Raw genomic sequence first — 21,797 nt, forward strand, 5'->3', positions numbered from 1 at the left:
GGGCCACCTCCTCTCGGATGGCCACATACATGTAGGGCACGTAGCTTAGGAAATAGATGATTCCACCACAGGCGGAGGCCAGCTTAGCTTTGGAGTACAGCACAGAGATCAGGAAGCTGATGCCAAGGGATGGAGGAGGGCACAGTACAAGAACCCAGACACCAAGTCAATATCTAATATGCTCTAAACCTCCCTTAACATAGACTTTGGCTGCTGAGCCCTCTTCCCTCCTCTAGACCTAGATTTCTCAGCTATCCTATCTCTACCAGGATTTTCTTGGGGTTTTCTAAGAGGCTCTCCACTCTTACATAGTAGTAACTTTTTTCCTCCAAGGAATCATAGCATAGTAGATAAAGAAGTGACCTCAGAACCAAGAAGACCTGGGTTTAAGCCCCACCTCTGACACATAATAGCTAGGTGACCGTGAGAAAGTTTTTAACCTCTCAGTGTCCCAGGCAACTCTCTAAGACAGTGAGTTGCAGAAAATATGCTAAAAGGATAGGTATAGTGAGCTTCCCCATTGGGAGCCCCCTACACCAGGGGTTCTCAAACTTTTTGGCCTCAGGGCCCCTTTACAATCTTAAAAATTACTGAGGATCCTAAAGAACTTTGGTTTATGTGGGTTATATCTATTGATATTTGCCTTATTAATTAAAACTGGTAAATTTTTAAAATATTTGTATACTAATTCATTTTAAAATAACAATAACCCATTATATGTTAACATAATATATTTTTATGAAAAATAACTATTTTCCAAAACAAAAAAAAATTTAGAGGAGTAGCATTGTTTTACATATTTTTGCAAATTTTTTAATGTCTGGATTAATAGAAGACAGCTGGATTCTCATATCTGCTGTCACATTCAATCTGTTACAATATATTGCTCTGGTTGAATTATGTGAAGAAAATCTGGCCTCATACAGATATGTAATTGGAAAAAGGGAAGTGTATTTTAAATAGACAAATGACACATAACAGCCTCCAATTATTATGAAAAGAATTTTTAATTTCAGGGCCCCCTGAAAGGATCTTGGGGACCCCCCTCCAAAGGTCTAAGAAACACACTTTGAAAACCATTGTTCTCTGCCAATGAAATCACAGGTTTGGTCCAACTTTGGTCCAACCTCAGTATGGACTGGCAGGCAGGTAGGCACATGGAGTTAGTCCACTAGAGACTATCACTCCTCAGGTCTCCCCAGATGACCCCCCCCATTTCTGACTCCCTCCCTCTCACTTACCAGAACATGATGGTGGCCACAGCATAGATGGCCAGGAAAAGCCAAATGATGAGCACATGACTGTGCATGAGCACTTTGCCATATTTGAGGATGGCTGTGAGTGCTGTCACTGAGATGGAGAGCTGAACAAAGCCTGTGATGAACCAGGCTACCCAGTGTACTGCATTATTCAACCCCATCGTCTTCATCACCTAGAAAAAGGGACCAGATTGGCAGGGTCACGAAATGAAGGAGGCCAGTGGGAGAAGTCAGGAAATAGGAGTCCCATTGATGTGGCCAGGGGGTTGTCAAGGAAGTAAAGGACCAGGAGGCCAGTGCTAGGCATGGAGTTCTAGGAGCCTGAGAAAGCAAGGGATACCAGGTGGGGAATATCCTAGCTCTAAGGGCTACCCATATGTGTGCAGGTCTGATGCCACACTCCTACCTCCTTGAGACGATGCTCCTTCTCAGCCACTATGTGCTGAATCATCATAGCCACAGAGTAGACCCAGGAGATCACCATGCAGAGCGGCATCATATGCTCGATCACAAACAGGAAGCTGGGGGAAAGAAGAGCGCAGGGAGACTCACGTGGTCCTGTTCACCTCCTCCAACCTAGTCTGGGGTTCCCACAACAAAGCCCCTAGGTCAGGACCTTGAAGTTTGGATTCAGTCAAAGGGCTGTACTTGAGGATCTAGAGGGCCACATGTGGCCTTGAGGCCGCAGGTTCTCCACCCCTGACCTAGATGATTGTGACTGTGGGACGCCAATGATACAATGCACTTTCTTGCTCATACTGTTTCCACGCCTAGAATGCTCTTCCCTCCCTGACTTTGGCCTGTTTAGCCATCCTTTAAAGCTGGAGTGTCAAACTCAAACAAAAATGGGGCCGCTATACCATACATAAGGATCCCTACAGGCCACACATTGACTTTTCACATATTAATATTATCTATGTTTTATTTTATTTTTATTTATTTCATTAAATATTTTATATTTTAATTATATTAATTAGATTATAAATATAATAAATTTTAATATATATGATATATTATAATATATAATAATATAAATATATATTTTAATCTGGTTCTGGCAGCACTTGGGGTGTTGGGGGCCTTCCATGTTTAATACCTCTGCTTTAAAGCCCAACCCAAATACCACCTCTTCCCTGAAGCCATTCCTGATGATCCCCAGTTAGTAACAATCTGCTCTCTAGCACTTCCTTGGCAAGTCTTTAATGTACTTTTTTTTTTTTTAAGGCAATTGGGGTTAAGTGACTTGCCCAGGGTCACACAGTTAGTAAGTGTCAAGTGTTTGGTCCCTTGCTTTCTCAGGCTCCTAGAACTCCATGCCTAGCTCCCTGGTCACATAAATGGGACTCCTATTTCCTGACTTCTCCCACTGGCCTCCTTCACTTTGTGACCCTGACAATCTGGTCGCTTTTTCTAGGTGATGAAGATGACAGGGTTGAATTTGAACTCAGATGCTCCTGACTTTAGGGCCTGTGCTCTATCCACTGCGCCACCTAGCTGCTCCGTTTAATGTACTTTTAACATAATATTGTGCATTATAGATATCAGTGTTTATGTTTTATTTCTGTACTCCTATATAAGCTTCATGAGCACCTGACCTAAATTTTGTACTTTACACGAAATTTTGTATCTTACAAACAGTAAGCACTGAATAAATATTTGCTAAATGAATGAATCACATGTCAAGTCTAGGTTTCCTCTAAAAATTGTGGTAAATCACATTAGAGTCTCTGGTGCCTCCCCAAAGGCCCATTGGTAATACCATGCCTTACCCAATAGACCCTGTACTAGAGAGAAGATATAGGGCATGCTGGTTGGGGAAGCTTATGGGCCCTACCAAGACCAAAATCAAGATGAGGCAAGATGGAGAATGAAGTCTGTACTAGGAGGCAAAAAATCTCAGTGTTAGACCTGTCTTTGCCAAAAATGGGCTGGGTTGACCTTGGGCCTCATTTTTATCACCTATAAAATGAAGATGATAGGGTTCAACAAGATGATCTCTAGGTTCTTGACAGGGTTTTGTGACCCTGAACGGAGGTGTAGAGGTAGGGTGGGTGGCATCCTGGGCCAGGGGTCACGATATAAAAATTGTAGAGGCAGCTCTTTAATTAACTCAGTGTATGAGTGACGTGGGACCAGTCACTGCCCCTCCTTAGGCCTCTTCCATAAAGCAATGATCATGATGCTTGGCCTGCCTATATCACAGAGGGGTTGTAAGGCAAGCATTCTATAAACTGCAAAGTGCTGCATAAAGGAAGTCATTATTATTATTATTATTGTACATTATTGTACGAAGAGAAGAGCTAAGCTAAGGAAGGGATAGCGTGGTAAAGAGCTAACATTTATATAGCTAGCATTAAGATTTGCAAAGCATTACATATAATACACATACACACACATATATGTATGAGCCTTACAATCACGCTGTGAGGAAAGTGCTGTGATTATCCCCATTTTACAGACAAAGAAACTGAGGCAGCTGAGTTAAGTGACTTGCTCATTGGTCGCGCAACTAATAAGTGTCTGAGACAAGATTTGAACTCAGATCTTCCTGACTTGAAGTCCAGAGTTCTATCCACCACACCATCTAGCTGCCTCTAGTATGATAAAATGGAAGGAACCTTGGGTCTGTAGTCAGAGGACCTGGGTTCATATCCTGCCTCTGATGGTTACTGTCTGTGTGACCGTAGACATGTCACTTCATCTCTCTAGGCCTCAGTTTCCTCATCTGTAAAATGGGGGGGAGAGGTATAGACTAGAAAACCACTGAAATTCCTTTCAGCTCTAGAGTCTATGATCCTATGAGTTCCAGGGACGTTCCAATGAGCATCAAGAGCCATTTACTGCTATAGTACCACCACTGAGTGCTCCATTGTCTGCTGTTTTTATCATTTATTCCCCCTTTATTACCAGCAGTAAAAAAAACCTACTGAAAGTCATGTTTACTTCAGGGGAAGGAGAAGTAGGGAGAACACATCCCTTCCCATAGCAGGCCAGGGAAAAAGGGGGACCCATGGTTGGAAGTGGTGAGTAGCTACAGCTGGAAGGTGGGTGATTCCAGGGACCCAGGATGAAAAGAAAATCTAGGGGTTGGGAAAGCAACCCAGGACTGAAAGATGTCGAATGGATTTATATCAGCAGAAGGTATATAATCATTCTCCCCTTCCCCACCACTACCCCCCCAAAATTCCTGATGCTGGAGCTGGCAGGGACTGGGACAGCTCCCCTCACTTACTCATCCCTCGTGTAGCATGGGTACGGGAACATCTGCACATAATTGCCCGGCTCCACCACATCATGACCAACGAAGGTGTTGATTATTGCTCGTTCCATCATGTCTGGGGGGGAGGTGGGAATGAACAAGGTCAGGGCTCACGGGGACCCACCATGACTTCCTTCCCAGGAAGCCCAAGTTAAGAGGTTTGAAAGCTTGAGGACATAAAGGATCAGGGATTTGGGTTAGGTTCTCTTGATCTAGAGGTGTCTCCCCACCTGCTTCCCTGTCTTCCCAGAGAAAGGGTCTCACCCTGAATCCAGACAAAGCCATAGAGGAAGTAGAAGCGTCCCCCCGTGTTGGGACCAGGCCTCCAGTAGGCCCGGCGGATCTCATTGGTCTTCTCAGTGAAGCTGGAATTCTGTCGGATCTTATAGAGCACGTGGGGTGGAAGGGAACCATCCTTCCGAGTTTGAAAGATCACACCTGTGATGGGGGTAGGAGGGAGATGGTGAGAGAAAAAGGGTTGTCATCTTAGAATGAGCTGGCGTCTAAGGAGAAGAAGACCATGTGGAATAAAGGAGGGAGGAATTAGGGTCTGAGAATAGGCCAGAATCAGAGAGGAGAAGGAGAGCCATAGTGGGTAGGGGTGGAAGGAGGGAAGGATGGTGGAAAATCAAAAGGAAGGGAGAGAAGATTGTGTTGGAGGAGGAGAGTAATGGGATATATTAGGAAAACGATGTCTGAAAGCATGAGGGAAGCAGTACCACCAGTAACATAGAGGAAGAACAGAGCTCAAGGTTGGGATGAGGAGAATGGAGAGGTGAGCAAAGAATCTTAGAGGGGTCAAGATTCAAGGGGCCTGAAGTTTGATGTGGGAAGCCTTGGCAGACCCAGTTTGGAGGAAGGGACCAGACTCACTGGCAAATACAGTGACATTGTCCTGGTAGGCCTGGTTAAGGGTGTAGTTGACAATGCTCTCCTCATCGGGGAAGCCTTTGAAGATATCCACGCTCACCTGTGAGGCAGGAGGCATTGTCAGAAGTCCTGGGAGGGGATCCCCTAAGCCCAGTCATAGAGAGAAAACACCAACCACCCAGTAGCCCACAGAGGCACTAATCTCAAACCTGAGCTGGAGACTAATCAAAATAATAGCTACCATTTACACAATCTTTAAAGTATGCAAAACCCTTTACATATGTTATCTCATTAGATCCTCACAATAATCCTATGAGGTAGATGCTGTTATTATTATTATTGTTATTATTATTATTATTATTCCCATCTTATAGATGAGGAAACTGAGGTTTAGAGAGTCACATAAATTGCTCAGGATCACATAGGAGTTCCTTATTATATATCACATAGGAGGCTGAATTTGAATTTGAGTCTTCTCGACTCCAGGTCCAACCCTCTATCCTTTGCATCACTTACTTGCCTCAGGCACCACCACCATGCCTATACTGTTTAAATCTGAGAAATTCCTGTGGCAGGAGCCCTAGCTAGAGCACCAGTTCCCTTCTTCCCTGCCCTCCAAACTCTCTTACATTCAGTCTAGGAGACCTGCACTCCTGGGTGCTCCACAGAAGGAGTAAGAATGACAGCTCAGACCTCTGTCCTTCCTCTGACCTTGGACATGAACTGGATCCAGCCACAGGCAGCATTATCGATGGTGTCCAGCTGCTGAAGCAGCACTGAAGCATTGGGCAAGGAGAAGTTGTGATCTCGGAAGGCTGGTGGTAACTCCCCCTCAGACAGGTTCAGGGCCTCTGGGTGCTGTTGTAGGTCAGTCACATACTGGAGGAAAGAGTTGAGAAGAGTTGGCTTAGTAGGGGCTCTAAAAGAACATGAGACTCTAGGGTTTACAGCTGCACTTCTGATAGGGTCTAAGAAGGAAGGAAAATCCTATAGAAAAAAATGGATGTTTGAAGAAAATCTGAGATGGACCTTAGAAAATCATCTAATCCAACGGCTTCATTTCATATGCAGGAAAACTGAAGCCCAGAGGCATTGTTGTCCAAGGGCCAAAGGGGATGGCAGAGTGCAGATTTTAACCCTGGCTTTCTGATGCCAAAGCCAGAGCCCACTCCACTACCCTATGATGGCATCTCCATCTTAACATAAGCCCTGGATGCTCAGCATTTGGGTTGGGCTTAGTTTCAGGAGTCCAGAGCCTTGGTGAAAGGGTAGAATGCCCTCTGGTGGAGATGCCTGAAAACAGGCAAGAGATTTTAATGTAGCCCAGGCAGGCTAGGGCAATAAGGGCTGTGGGGCCCTAGGGTCAGTCCCCTACTGTCCTTGCCCCACACCTGCTGCAGCCAGTGAAGATGCTGCTGAAGATGGCCCTCCTCCAAGAAGCGTCGGATCTCAGCTGAGATGTTGAGCCAGACCTGGGCATAATGGGTCACGTTGCCCACAAAAGCAAAGGTCTCGTTTGCCTAGGGGAAAGAATAGGGAGAGGAGAAGAAGAAAGACAAGGAAGGTTAGTCCAGCCTGGGGGGAATCCCCTACCCCTAGGACAAGAGTGGACAGTAGAGCGATTGTGTGGAATGGCAATGGAGGGCCCACGTGCCCTGCAGTGAGGAGGAAGAGTCATATTTCTCAGCCGCCAGATGATGGGGGCCATAAGCCAGGCTCCCTCATCCTCCAGATGAGCAGAGTTCCTCCCTTCCCCTCCCCACTCCCCACTCTATACCCCAATGGACCTGTGCTTCCAACCCACTCCCCCATACCTTCAGAATAACCTTATCAGCCTCTGTCCCTGCAGGCGCATACAGGATCTTGGGGTTGCTGGTCATGAGATGCACCAAAAGCCCCAAGTTCCGCTGTTCTTTGCTTGTGAAGCCCAGCGAGCTCATGTTGCCTTGTTTCAGTGCCTCAGGTTCGATGGTCCTGGGAGAGATGAAGGAAGTCGAACTTTGTCTCCTAGCACAGGTTCCCCAAGCTCCCTTCCAGACCCTGCTGGACTTGGGAACTCTGTCCTAGTCCCCATTCTGGGGCCCTCCCTCTCCACTGGCCTAGTTCCAATGTCACTGCTCCAGTCCCTATCTCTGGCCACAGGAGACCCAACTCTCGCCCCAGCTTCTTGCCAAGCCCTGTTGCCATCCTAGAGAATCAGAAGGTTAACACTGACAAGGTCTTCTAGAGAACATCTCTAAATCCTCTCATTGAACAGATTAGGAAAGCCAGACCCTGGGCAGCCAAGAGACTGGCCTTGGGGGGGGAGGTGTCACATAAGATAGTGATCTGCCAAACAGGGACTCAAACCCAGGTTTCCTGACACCTAGTTCCGTTTTCTTCACTTTACTCCACACTGCCCTGCCCTCTTCGTTGTTCCCATAAACAGTGGACCCACCCCGGCCCCAGATCCCCTCTTCTGGCCCCCATACCGGTTGTTCCCACAGAGGATGGGCTGCAAACCGGCCCAGAGCTGCACAAAGGCAGAGCACTTTCCATGCAGACCATCCCCTCCCAGCTCGCCCTCGCCTTCCCCATCCTCCGCTGTGATGTTGCCATTGGTGCTGGTTGTGGCGTTGGTGGCCCAGCCGGTGCCGTTGGCAGTCTGTGGTGGGACCCGGCTAGCACAGGCACCCTGGGGGAGTAGGCGAGCCAGGGAAGACAGAACGTCAACATCCCGAAGCACCTTCTCGACACCTAGCAGGTCCCCAAGCAGCACCTGTAGCCTGGATCTCCTCTGAGTGGTTGGGCCATTCACTGCCTCTAGGTGGAGCTGTGGGGAAGGGGGAAGAGAAATGGAGAAAAATATGAAGGAAAGGGAAGGAAAGGTTTGGGACTACACACCAGCCTCTCCTGCACTGGGAAGAAGTCTATAAATCAATTCCCTCATAGCAGCGCCCCCTAGCTCCTCCTCTGGGTTCCAGTCCCATTTCAAACCTATGTGTGTTGCTGGTAAATGTTTAACAGCCAAGCTCTCTGGAAAAAATACCAGATAAAAATGTTCTCAGGAAATCCTTTACATTTAATCTGTATTATTAACATTTTCCTATGTTACTTTCTTTAGTCTAGACAATCAATGAAACAATAAATCAAGAAGCCCTGGTTTGTAGCATTTGCTGATTTCCAAGGTGTAAATGCTCACGCTGAAAATGTAACATTCTCCAGCACACCCAGGCTTCAGGCCCAGCCTCGGCAGCTGTCAAAATCCCCAGCTTTTTCCCAGCCCCCATTCTAGCTTTCCTCTACTCCTAACTGGCCCCTAAGATCAGCCTAGCCCTAGCCCCAACCTGCTGGCCCCCTCCCTAAACATCCTGTCTTTGTCCCCTACCCTGATGAAGAATGAACTTGCAAGCAGTGTCAAACACAGCAGGGGCATGATAAAAAGTATTTCCTGAATTTTAATGAAAAGGAAATTCAAAAACTAGACAGCGAAGTGGGGTTTCTCCTAGCAGGATCTATGTCTAAAGTCAAACTCAGCATTTTACCCAAACCACCTCTCCCTACCCACTACTGAAAATGTCACTGCCCCACCAGACTCAAAGCCAGAATTTCCTTAATTCATTCCCACTTGATCACCCACAAAGTCCTCTCAATTCCCCATTGTCTCTCTGGTCTGATATGTACCCTAACCCTAGTCCAAGCTCATAACCTCTGACTCAAACAAACAACGATAACCACCTAACTGGTTTCCTTGCTTCTCATCACCCCTCTACACAGACCATCAGAGCAATCTGAATTCTCAACAGCCAGTGCTTTTCTCTACCCAAAACCTATATGGGAGCCATATTTCCTAAAAAATAAAGTCAAAGCCTTTAGGTCTGGCTGTCAAGGCTTTTCATGATCTAGTCCCAACATATTTACTCAGTCTTATTTCCCTCAATACTCCCCTTCCAACCAAATGAGTCTCTTTGTGGTCACCTGCACATGTCAGATTCAAATCTGCCCTGAGTAAAAAAGGGGAAAAAAGTTCCCCACATCAATTCCAAAGATATCTGACCCCAAATTTCTAAACATTCAACCAACTGGCACTTTTGGATGTGTGGTGGGAAACTGAGGCACCAAGAAGGGAAGGGACTCCTGGACACATGGCCAGTCTAAGCAAAGTAAGAAAAAAAGCCAGGAGTCTTGGTCTTCAGTCAGGCCATCTCCTCCTCTTCTGGCCTCAGGGCATCAGAGAGGAGAGGAAATCTCAGAGCCCCTCCCCATTCTGTGCATTCACCTGTGAGACAATCTTGCGTACATCCAGCTGGTCCTGGAGCTCAGAAGCCAGGCAAGAGAAACGTTGAGCTCGTGCTCCAGCTTGTCCACTGCACACGGCCATGCGATAAGCCTGCAGCCGCTCCCTCTGGCTCTCAGACACTGTCAAAATCTGGCTCAGTTCCTCTGAGCCCCGTGCACATGTCAACTGTTCTAGTAATTTAGGTGCCAATAACAATTCCTGAAGAGGGAGAGGGCAGGGTTGGTGGCAGCAGAGATAGTCCCCATGAATGCCTAATTCCACTCCTGTTCCACATTCTCATATTTGTCCCTCACCTCCATCTCTCTGACCAGGGCTTGGGGGCTGGAGGCCTCAGGATGTTCCAGAGGAGGACCAGCCAGGCCCAGAGCCTGGGACAGGAGGCGGAATACAGCTTGCTTGTTGGCATGGTGGGTAGGCTCCTGTAGGGCATGAGGCACTAGTCCTTCTTCGAGGTCTCGCCAGCTGCCCAGAAGGCCATCCTGGAGGAGGCGGAGAAGGAGAAAAATCCCAGAACAGAAGAGAGCACAGAGGTTCAAAGAATAGCTCCCCCTAGGAAGCAGATCCCTTCTGTATCCCCAGACTCTGCATTCCATCCTCGTCTTCTCCTGTGCCTTTTCCCTAGCTCTTAGCAGTTCCTAGCTAGATTCATCTGCTCCTCCCCGCTCCAGCTTCCCCATACCTCCCCCTCTTAACTGACGTGATGCCTAAATAAGTCCACACTTAACCATACCCAATCACACTTGCTGATACTACCCTATTCCTCAACATGCCCATTAATCCCTGCACCAACACCCTTGAAGCCTGGGTCACTAAAAGGCTTTCCTCATACCCTCTTACCCTTCCCACTTCTCAGACCTCTGTATCTTGGTTTTGGAGTGGGGAACCTCACCTCCAGCCAGAACTTCTTTTCACCAACCCCTGAGCGAACCCAGGGTTCCTTTCCCTTCTTTGACAACATGCCCTCAGTCAGGGTGGGTAAAGGACCAAAGAGTAGCCTATAGACCTGCCATGGGGGCGGGGGTGGGGGAGGTGGAGGGGAAGGAGGAGGAGAAGAAGGGAAGGAGGGAAGGAAGGAGGAAGGAAGGAAGGAAACATATTTACAGACCTAAAGTACAGCCCCACATTGAAGCCTTGGGGCCAGCCCCATGCAAGCCACAGACCAGGCTGGGAATACTTTCACACAGCCCACTTTCTCTAGGCTGGGCTGTTCCATGTGGGATGACTATAAGGGGGTTGGGAAAGCTCTTCCTAAAAATAGACCATGTGCCTTGTTCCCATACATTCCTTGAAGGCAAGTACCTCACTTTATGCTTCTCTGTATCCACTAACAGGCAAATCAGTCCATGTTCTAGGTCAGCAGCTCAGTCCCAATACCAGGCCAACTGCAGTCCCCCACTTCTCCCCAACAGTCACTCACCTCATGCAGGTTGACCTTAGAACCCAACAGCATCTCTGTGGTATCATTGGACAGGGACAAATTCTGGGAAAGGAAACGGTAGAACTCCTGTCTGTCCTTGGCTGCTGAGCCCAGAGTGAAGTCGGACACTAAACAGAGCGGGGGAAAACAAGACGGTTCTGTGAGAAGGCCCATCATCCTAGACAGGGAAGCTAGGGTTGAAGGCATGTCCCCAGAATCAGCCCTGGGGAGGGACTCCCACCTCCAGACAGGCTTCCAGTACTGAGGACGTTTCCTGGACTAGTCCAACCCCAGCATTTTACAGCCGAAGAAACTGAAGCCCAGAGAAAATAACCTGACCAAGGTCACACAGGTGATCTCGTCAGAGCTGTCAGATTAACGTCACAGTGTAAATTTGCTCAAGGTTATACTGGAAAGAGCTAGGATTCTTATCCAGGTTTTCTTCTCTCTCTTTTTTTTTTTTAACCTTTTTAAAAAAATTTACTTATTTTAGGGGCCGCTAGGTGGCGCAGTGGATAGAGCTCTGGCCTTGGAATCAGGAGGACCTAAGTTCAAATGCAGCCTCAGACTCCTGACCCTCACTAGTTGTGTGACCCTGGGCAAGTCACTTAACCCTGATTGCCTCACCAAAAAAAAAAAAAAAATTATTTATTTTTAGTTTTCAATATTCACTTTTATAAGATTTTGAGTTCCAAATTTTTTCCCCCTCCCTCCACTTTTCCATCCCCAAGATGGCATGCAATCTGATATAGGCTATACATGTACAATCAAATTAAACGTGTTTTCACATTAGTCATGTTGTGAAAGAAGAATCAGAACAAAAGGGAAAAACTATGAGAAAGAAAAAAAAGAGAGAAAATAGTTTGCTTTGATCTGCATTCAGATTCCATAGTGCTTTAGATGTTTTATCCAGGTTTTCTAAATCCACATTCAATGCTCCTTCTATCACATCATACTTATCTCAAGGTTTCTAAATACTTACTACCACTGGACTAATGGGAAAACTGAGGCACCAAGAGCAGAAAGGGATTAATTTATGTCTCCCTGGGTTGGGGAGATGGGTCCTAGAACCCAGAAATCCTGCCTCTAATCCCCATACCCCCAGGCTCAGAGGCCCACCTGCTTGGCTGTCAAAATGGCTTTCCAAGGTCCCAGGGCCACTGCTAAGGGACTCCAGATGACTTCGGACAGATTCCAACTCCTCCTCAAGGCTGGGCCTCGCAGGATCAAACAGATTACTCTCCTCCACCACTCGATTTAGCTGCTCTAGGAGCTGGGTCACCCTGTGGGAACAGCACCTGATGGGTTACCCACCTTTTTCTTTTTTTTTTTCTATTCAATAAACATTTATTAAGCACCTGCTACTTGCCAGTCACTGTGCCGGGTCTATGAGGCAAACAAAGACCAAAAATGGGAAGTGCCTGTCTTCATGGGGCTTACATTCTGCTGGAGGGTAACCACTTGCATATAAATATATACACATATATGTATGTATGTATGTATGTATAATATACACAAAATAAATACAAAGTGTTAAGAGGAAGGTAATAGCAAGTGGGGGGATCATGAAAAGCCTCTTGTAAAAGGTGACACTTGTGCCCACCTTCTTCTTGATTGGGACCTGGATGTAAGAAGTTGGGGAGGAAAACTGGTATGGAGACATTTCCCAGGCACAGGCAGTGCCTGAGGAGAGACTCTCAAAGGCTAATGGAAATAGGTAACTTCTGGGAGCCAGCCCAGGGAGGGACACAAACTCTGGTACTCACGTGGAATTTGAATACTGGAGGAAGCCAAATTCATCCCGCTGGCCATCAGGACAAAGGGACTGCATAACAGGCAGGATGCCAGCCGAGGTGAGAGGTGATGCTGTGTAGTACGCTAGGAAGGGAGGAGAGAGATGAGGAGGACAGGGGAGAAGTAAGAGTTTGTAGAAAAGAGAAAGGGAGACACACAGAGAGAAACAGAGACAGAGAGCAGAGGAGAGAGAAGGAGAGAGACACCAGGAAAAAGAGCGAAACAAAGAGGAAAGAGTCACAGAGAAAAAGACAGAGAGAAGATAGAAGAGGAGATAGAGATAAGGACAGAGACACAGAATGCCCAGCCCAGAGCAGTACAGCAGGTTAAGTCAGACATTGGGGCCAGGAAGTTGTTTCAGGCACAGCCAGTACAAGTCAGAAATCAAAGGGCTTAAGGCCCAAGGGGATCCCTTCCCTCCCAGTATAAGTGTTGGTCCACCCTCCCCAGGATGTCAGGAAGTCAGTGGTGACCCTGTTGTTTTGGCATGGCCAATGGAAGGCACAGGAGACATCCTGGGCTCTTGGGGGACCAGCCAGCAGATACGTCCTAGGGGTACACAGTGACTTCTAACTTCTCAGGCTGACTAATTAGCGGAGCAGTGAATGCAGTTTATCAATAGAAGCCCAAGTCCCCTCCCCTAGCCAAGCCCCAGAGTCTATTAAGGAAGAAGAATTGGGGGTAGGGTGTAAGAGGGAAAAGCTGCCTCCCTTTAGCCCTAGGATAGTGTGCAAAGGATATGTACCAAGGCCTGCATCCCTTCCCCCAGGATTCTTGCTTCCACCCCTCCTCCCACCTTCAGGTAATTATTCTATGCCCTTATCCACACTCTTGGGGGGGGAGGGGGGAAAGGGAATAATCACCTTATCTCTCCTGAAGCGTCTACCCCAATTTTTTTTCTCTCCCCTGAGAAATGCAGTTTTTTCAGATAAGCCCCTCAGGAAGCCCATGGTTATAGGGAATCAGGGCCCAGGAGGGGGTAACCCCTAATGGGAATTGGGCTGAGTAGGGAAGGGGGTGAGGAGAGGAGACTCAGGTAGGTCCCAGCCCCAGACTAGCCCTTCCTATGAGAGAGTCAGCTCTTCAGGGAGGTTTAGTCAGACGGAGGAAAAGCAGATGGAAACTGGCCTAGGTCCCTTCCCCGCCAAGCACAGAAGTTGTCACCTGGGGTATAATGATGTCCAAGGGTATTCTCTTTCCCCTCCCCACCTCTGTGTGGACCGTCTACCCCGTTACCTGATAGGAAGAAAAAAGGAACCAGCCTAGCTTTGGGGCATGTCTGGAGAATCCATTGCCTGGCTCCTTCTGTGGCCGATTGATGACCCCCGCATAAGGGGATGCTCCCCCTGGGGGGCTGATGGAAATAGCTATGGAGTGTCCCCTAATCCAAGGTCCCAGGGCAGGATTTTTGAATGATCTAATGGCTTTCTTTCAATCCTACAATGCCTTCCCTGGGGCCACTGGAACAAACTAAAAAGCTGAATTCTACTTCCTTGTATCCATACTTCAACTCTTTTCCTGTGGAAAGAAACAGCTCTCCTAGACCTGACATGCTTGCACAGGACTGGAGACCTAGAACTGGGTCTACCTCCCCAAAGCCTGCCTTCCTTGGATCTTGGGTGGAATTGTGCATAACCAAGGGGTTAACAAAGAAACTGTACAAACCAGGAAGCAACAGTGAGACCGAGCCAGCAGCAGAAATGCCCAAGCTAAACCGTGGGAAGCACTGTCTCATATCCTACCTTCCTAAGAGGGATACCCCACCTAGCCCACCAGAACCATCCCAGAGCCCTAAAGAGGGGAGAGCAAACAGAAGGGTGGGAAGAGGAATCAGGAAAGCAGCCAGGAATCTATCAGTCATTTCCCAGACTACTTGGGGGTCATCGGAAGGGAAGGGGGCAGAAAGAGGTTGAAACTTACAGACTGGTCATGCAAGGGATTCAGACGGGCACAGAAATGCAGAAGGAAGAAAAGAAGAGAACATGCATGAGAGGATGGAGGTGGTGGGAGGGGAGAAGAGAACCAAAAACACAAAAAAAAAATGGTGAATGGGAGGTGAGGAAGCTGAGGCTGGGGCATCTTAGCCCTTGAATGCAAAGCGAATGATGGTGACTCGAAGACAACTCCTCCGGCAGGCAGCCTTGGCTGGCCATGTCCACTTCATTACCTGGGCCCAGGCTGAGGAGATGCTGAAATACAAGTTCCTGTGTGCACACACATGCACACACGTGCATGCATGGAATATACATGCAAACACACCGTTATGTGAATAGACATGATGAAGACAACCATCTCTCCCCACCTTCTAGGCCTTCCTGGATCTCCTCTCATCTTGAATATCTTTCCCTCCCCAATCCCTCCCTCCTTTCCCTGTTCCAAATCTCTTTCCTGTCCTCCCAGGCTTCCCCCTCTCCAGCACCCCCCTGCCCCTCTCAGATATATCATCTACCTTGCTCGGTGGTAGGCTGAAGTATGAGTAGGGGAGAGTAACACTTTCTCCTTCCTATTGATAGGATTCATTGGATTTTGAGCTGGAGGGGAAGCTTACAATTCACCCAACCAACCATTTTATCTTATAAGTGAGGAAAACAAGAGTGGTTACATGACTTACCTAAAGTCACCTAGGTGATAAGTGACTGAACCAGGATTTGAAGCCTGTGCTTTTTCCATGGTATTCTTCCATAGTATTTTCCACAGTATTCACCCTCCCCCCAACCCCAACCAATGACTGGCCTCTACCTCACCTTCTTTCACCGAGATGGTAGGTTTCTTTTGCCGCAGCCCAAGGAGGATAAAGAAGAGAACAAGGGGAATGAAGATCTCGAAGGCCAGAACCCACTGTGGACAGAGAGATAGGGAAAGTGAGAACAGCCTGGTCTCCACTGTCCCAAGATACAGGATTCAGATAAGGAAGGCTGAAGAGTGTCGAGGACAAAACCTTCCCTGAGATTGTTAAGCTGAGGGGTGAGGCTGGATGAGGGATAGGGAGGGGTGGAACTAGAGCTCAGCTTCAATGTCACTAAGGACGGAACTGCTCTGATACTTGAGAACTCTCTCAGCACCCCCTTTCCTATCAATATATTCCTAACTCCATGTTGGCAAACAGAGATAGGGAAGGGAAGGATGTTCCAGTATGAGGTTAGGAAGGTGGTGTGGTCTCGAGTCATAGGAAACAGAACAGGATCTAGGAATACTGACTGGCAGGTGAGCAATCACTTCCTCTAATTTGATATGAATAAAGCTTCCCCTCACCTGACCTCCAGAAGTGTTCTCCCCAAATATCACTGGCCCCTCAAAACAATACGGGTGTGTCTCCAAGAAACAGAAAGAGAAGCTAAGACTCAAAAAGGAGCCTGGACTTGGCTTGATATCCAACAGTACAAAAGAAAAGACTAGAGTCAAAGGACCTTGGTTCAAATCCTACCCCTGATGCTAACTCCCTGTGTGACCTTGGGCAAGTCATTTAACTTTCCTATGTCTCAATTTCCTCATCTGTAAAATGAGAAAATTGTACTAGATCATTTCCAGCTACAGATCTACTAGCCTAGGAGATGGACCAGGAAAAGGACCCAAGTTTCCGGCCTCCAAGTACACCTTTGTGCTCAGCAGGGAGGAGTTGAGGGCCCTTACCTAAGAATATAAGTTTCTCAATAGAAAGGAAGCTCCTTGAGGGCAGAAACTGTTTAACTTTTGTCTTTTTATCTCCAGGCCACTGCTCATTGTCTAGTTCTTGGCAAGTATGAAAGAAATGCTTGTGGAAGTTAATTAAATTGAATCAAGGGCAGCAGAGCTTGGGCTCCCACTGGGACCCAGTGAGGTGGTGCTCAGGCCTTAGGTCCTCCCCTCAGCTCCTGCCTTTTCCTTTTGCTCAAATTTGTCCTCATCTTATTCCCTGTGCTCCCCACCTTATGCTCCCTGTCCCCTACACACCACAGCACTAGCCAATGCCCCTCCCAAGATGTCCTCCACAACAGAAGGCTCTTTACCAGCCCTGGAAGCAGGGACAATAAACCATACATCATTTTCTGGTAGGTAGCTCCCAACAACATTCCTAACCAAAATTCTACTATTCCCCTATCAGAGGGGAACCTCTCCAGACCTGGGGGACAGCACCAGGTCAGGGAGGCAGAAAGATGCTTTTAAAGGCTAGAGATTCAGCAGGGAGAGTTGTAGAGGGGGGTTACAGGAGAAGCCAAGGGAAGATGCTACAGCTGCCTTGGCAGTGACCCAGAGCCTGTACTGTGGGCATAACTTAGTTATTGGTGGGCAGTGTCCTGCTATTTAAATTGGCACCTGATCAAGAAATTCGAGGGCCAGCTGAATAAGTCTGGAGAACACAGGATGAGAAGCAGTTACCACAGGAAGGAAATCCATGGGAATGGGGATTTTGAAGGAATGAAGGAGTTATCCCCACTGGACAAAGGGGATGAATATTCCCAACCAAGGCCCCAGGTGGTATGGTGTTAGTTCTCATTCCTGGGATCACCCATGACCATGTTATTCCTGGGAAGCCATAGGGAACCGTATACCTCCTGGCCAGAGATGTGGTCAGTTTTCTCTGCCAATGCACGAGACATGTGCTGCCCATATTCCTGGCAGTGCCAGGAAACAGTGCTCCCAGCACTGCAGGGGTAACCAAAGGTCAGCTCAGCTGCTTCAGGCTGAATGCAACAGGCTCACAAGTGTGCTCACTGGTGGAAGAACTAGGGCAGAGGCCCAACTACTATCCCAGTTGAGCTCAGAGATGGTAGGGAAAGGTAGATGGGTGGTCAGCAGTGACCTCTGACCTGAAGGGGGATGGGTCATGAGACAGAACCAGAATTTCTCCTCCAGTTCAATCAGCACTACAGGGCAAAGAATGTTGGCAGTGAAGACCCAAACCCCAGACTCTGGACCAGGGCTGCTTTTTTTTTTTAAACTTTAAAAACAAACATAAATTTAAGTGAATGATCCAAAGTCATACAACTAATTAGTGTGAGAGCTAGAACTAGAAGCCTAATGATATCTAGGCATTTGCTCATTTTGGTTCAAGCTGTCAAATAAGAACTGTCTAAAGAGCAGTGAAGTAGAAACCAATGGTATCTCTAATGACGACTTAATTTTTTTGTTAATGTTTATTATTTTTTTTAACATTCATTTTTTTCTTTTGAGGTCCAAATTCTCTCCCTCCCTCCTGCCCCTTCCCCCTCCTTGAGAAGGCAAGCAATATATCAATTATTCATATGAAATCAAGCAGAACCTATTTCCATATTAACTGTGCTGAAGAAAAAAAGCAAAAAAAATGAGGTAGAAAAAAGTATGCTTCTATCTACACACAGAATTCATCAGCTCTCTCTCTAGAAGTGAATAGCATTTTTCATCATGAGTCCTTTGTAATTGTCTTGGATCATTTTTTTGATCAGAGTGGCTAAGTCTTTCACAGTTGATCATCCTTACAATATTGCTGTTTCTGTGTACAATGTTCTCCTAGTTCTGCTCACTTCACTTTGCATCAGTTTATATAAATCTTCCTAGGTTTTTCTGAACCTATCCTGCTCATCATTTCTTACAGCACAATTGTATTCCATGATCATCGTATGCTACAACTTGTTCAGCCATTCCCCACCTTATGGACATCCCCTCAATTTCCAATCCTTTGCCACCACAAAAAAAGCTGCTATAAATATTTTTGTACATGTGAGTCCTTTTCCCTTGTCTTTGATCTCTTTGGGACACAGACCTAGTAGTGATATTGCTGGGTTAAAGGCACAGTTTTATAGCCATCATTCCAAATTGTTTTCCAGAATGGTTGGACCAGTTCACAACTCCACCGACAGTGCAACCCCTCTAACATTTGTCATTTTTCTTTTCTGTCATGTTAGCTACTCAGATAGGTATGTGGTAGTATCTCAGAGTTATTTTAATTTGTATTTGTAATTAATGCTTTAGAGAATTTTTATATGACTATTGATAACTTTGATTTCTTCTTCCTAAAGTTGTCTATTCACATCCTTTGACTATCAACTAGGGAATGGCTCTTATCTTTATAAATTTGACTCAGTTCCCTATATATCTGAGAAATGAGACTTTTATCAGAGAAACTTACTATAAAATTATTTTCCCAGTTTCCTGTTTTCCGTCTAATTTTGGCTATATTGATTTAGTTTGTGTAAAAACTTTTTTTAAAATTTCATGTAATCAAAATTATCCATTTTACTTTTCATGGTTTTCTCTATCGCTTATTTGGTTATAAACTCTTCCCTTTCCCACAGACCTTACAGGTAACTTTTTCCATGCTCCCCTAACTTGCTTATGATATCACCCTTTATGTCTTAATCATGTACCCATTTTGACCTTATCTTGATAATGTGAGATGCTGTAGACCAAGGGTTCTTAACCCTTTTTGTATTATGAACCTTTTGGCAGTCTGATGAAGCCTACAGCCCTCTTTTCAGAATAATGTTTTTTAAGAGCATAAAATAAGACATAGGACCTTGAAATGCAGTTATAAAAACATTTTCAAAGTTCACAGACTCCTAGTTAAGAACCCTGTTCTCTGCCCTCCCTGGGCCAGAAAATTCCCTGGATATGGATATCCCCCTAGCCCCCACCCATGCATAACTTCATAGTTAACAAATCTTAGTTAAATAACGTCAGAGGTACAAAGGACCTCAGACACCATCTAGTCTAACTCCCTGATTTTATAAAATGAGGCTCAGAGAGCAGCAACTTATCCAAGGTCTCATAACTTAGATGATGAGCGGCATAGCTGGGATCAGAATCCATTCCTTCTGACTTCCAATCTAAGGGCTCTTTTCAGCAAACTTTGAAATGTGGCTTTTCATGTTTATTGATTTTTGATCCTGCTGCTTCAATCCCAGGAACATGTCATTTTAATGTAAATACATTAAAAAAAACTAAGGATGGGAAAGAAATTTGGAATGATGATTAAAAAAAAAGTCAGTAAAATATCCATACCCTTTGACCCACAGATCCCACTACAAGGCATGTACTTGAAGAAGTCAAAGACAGAAAGGAAAGAACTATATCTACCAAAATATTCAGAGCAGTCCCTTTAATGGAAGCAAAGAACTGGAAATAAAGAAAATGCCCATCAATTGGGGAATGGTAAACAAATTATGGTACATATATATAATGAGTGAATTATTACTGCTCCATAAGAAACAATAAACATGAAGAATTCAAAGAAGCACAGGAAGACTTAAATGAACTGATGAAGAATGAAGTAAGCAGAACTAGGAAAACAATATACCCAAATGATTACAATAATGTAAATGAGGAAAAAATTGAGAGAGAGAGAGGGAAAAGAAGAAGAAAGAGAGAGAGAACACTGTGCAGTTATAATGACCAAAGAAGAGCTGAGAAACTGTATTACTGCAGAGATGGGAGACTATGGGTATGGAATATTACATATTCTGTCAGATATGATCAATGGGTTTGTTAAACTGCTTTTTTTCTTTTTTTTTTTCAATCTTTGTCACAAACCTTGTTAGATAAGGGATAGAGTAAGGATATGTTAAGAAATAATTATAACCAATTTTAAAATATCAAGAATAAGATTTTTTTTTAAACTGAAAGCTAACAAGTTGAATGAAACTGGTTTCCAAAACAAGTCTGATCAGATTTGAATAATCAGCTAAATCTAACATGCTGAAATTTAATGGAAATGTTTATATATTTATATGCATAAGAATGGTATGGGTAAGACACAGCTAGGCCAAAGTTTGTGTGAAAAAGACCTGGAGGTTTAGTGGACAGCTAACTCAATATGATACTGGTGGTATAGGCTGACATGGAGCACACGTGAATGAAACACTAGTGGTGCAACTAGATGGTGGTGACAGAAACAAAAGCAGCTTTAGGAGTTCTCAAGCCAAAGATGGTAAGGGGATCTGGCAACTAGTCAGATAGAGATTACGGGGAGCCCGATGCTAGCACTGGGCACAGGGCTGGACACTGTTTGGCAATTCCACTGGCTATCCCCACTTCTTAGTTCAAGAGTGAAAAGGAACACTTTCGATCAAGATGGGGCAGTATCATTTCTGGTACCAAGGGATCAAGGATCCTGAGGAATAGTATTGTTTCTGGTCTCATGAGAGCAGGGGCCCTGAGGAGCAGTACTGACTGCAATCCCAAAGGATTAGGGCCTTTCCTGGATAAGGACCAGAGTGCAGACCAGGAGAACAATGACCTCACCTCTTCCCAGATAACATCACCTTGGAAGCACTGAAAACTTCCAAATCCCCAGAAGGAGCTCCAAAAATAGCAGTGTGAAAAAGCCCGAAGCTTGAGACAAGGCCCCTCCATCCCTGATGTGGAGAACAGAGCCCAACATTAACATAAAGTTCGAAATCAAGAAATTGGTTAGAAAAACGAGCAAACACCAAAAAAAACCCAAAAAACAAAACCAGACCATAAAAAGCTACTATGGTGACTGGGAAGATCAAGATACTAACTCAGAACAAGACAATGAAGTCAAAACAGTTGAAAGCAAAAAAAAAAAAAAAAAAATGGGGCAGCTAGGTGGTGCAGTAGACAGAGCACCAGCCCTAAAGTCAGGAAGACCTGAGTTCAAATCTGGCCTCAGACCAAACACTTGACATTTACTAGCTATGTTACCCTGGGCAAGTCACTTAACCCCAATTGCCTTAAAAATAAATAAATAAATAAAATAAAATAATTAAAAGCAAAGCCTCAGGAAAAAATGAATTGAACACAAGAATTCCTGGAAGATCTAAAAAAATTATTTTCAAAATCAAATAAGAGTAATAAAGGAAAATTAGGTAAAAAAAATGACAGCAAAAGAAGAAAATTATGAAAAGACAATTAACAGCTTGACAAAAGAGGCACAAAAAAATACCAAAGAAAATAACACCTTAAAAAACAAAATTGGCCAAATGGAAAAAGAGGTACAAAAAT

The 21,797-nt window shown here is 45.5% G+C and overlaps 1 protein-coding gene across 1 annotated transcript in view; it reads right to left on the reverse strand.

The window, feature by feature from the left end:
- ABCA2 (ATP binding cassette subfamily A member 2) overlaps positions 1–21,797 on the reverse strand; it is a 72,968-nt gene that overhangs the window by 30,373 nt on the left and 20,798 nt on the right. The window contains exons 2-19 of the mRNA XM_027849055.1: positions 15,623–15,716; positions 14,799–14,801; positions 12,851–12,962; positions 12,204–12,367; positions 11,085–11,212; positions 10,557–10,670; positions 9,961–10,146; positions 9,647–9,865; positions 7,860–8,200; positions 7,203–7,362; positions 6,780–6,908; positions 6,100–6,267; positions 5,392–5,488; positions 4,783–4,956; positions 4,492–4,594; positions 1,666–1,780; positions 1,242–1,432; positions 1–116 (exon numbers count right to left, since the gene is read on the reverse strand). The exon at positions 1–116 is cut by the window's left edge and continues 23 nt beyond it. Of these exons, the coding sequence (XP_027704856.1) occupies positions 1–116; positions 1,242–1,432; positions 1,666–1,780; positions 4,492–4,594; positions 4,783–4,956; positions 5,392–5,488; positions 6,100–6,267; positions 6,780–6,908; positions 7,203–7,362; positions 7,860–8,200; positions 9,647–9,865; positions 9,961–10,146; positions 10,557–10,670; positions 11,085–11,212; positions 12,204–12,367; positions 12,851–12,962; positions 14,799–14,801; positions 15,623–15,716 (2,614 nt within the window). The remainder of the gene's footprint in view (positions 117–1,241; positions 1,433–1,665; positions 1,781–4,491; positions 4,595–4,782; positions 4,957–5,391; positions 5,489–6,099; positions 6,268–6,779; positions 6,909–7,202; positions 7,363–7,859; positions 8,201–9,646; positions 9,866–9,960; positions 10,147–10,556; positions 10,671–11,084; positions 11,213–12,203; positions 12,368–12,850; positions 12,963–14,798; positions 14,802–15,622; positions 15,717–21,797) is intronic.

The sequence above is a fragment of the Vombatus ursinus genome, unplaced genomic scaffold (genome assembly GCF_900497805.2).
Source record: "Vombatus ursinus unplaced genomic scaffold, bare-nosed wombat genome assembly UNPS02000580.1, whole genome shotgun sequence".
In the NCBI taxonomy this organism is placed as follows: domain Eukaryota; kingdom Metazoa; phylum Chordata; class Mammalia; order Diprotodontia; family Vombatidae; genus Vombatus; species Vombatus ursinus.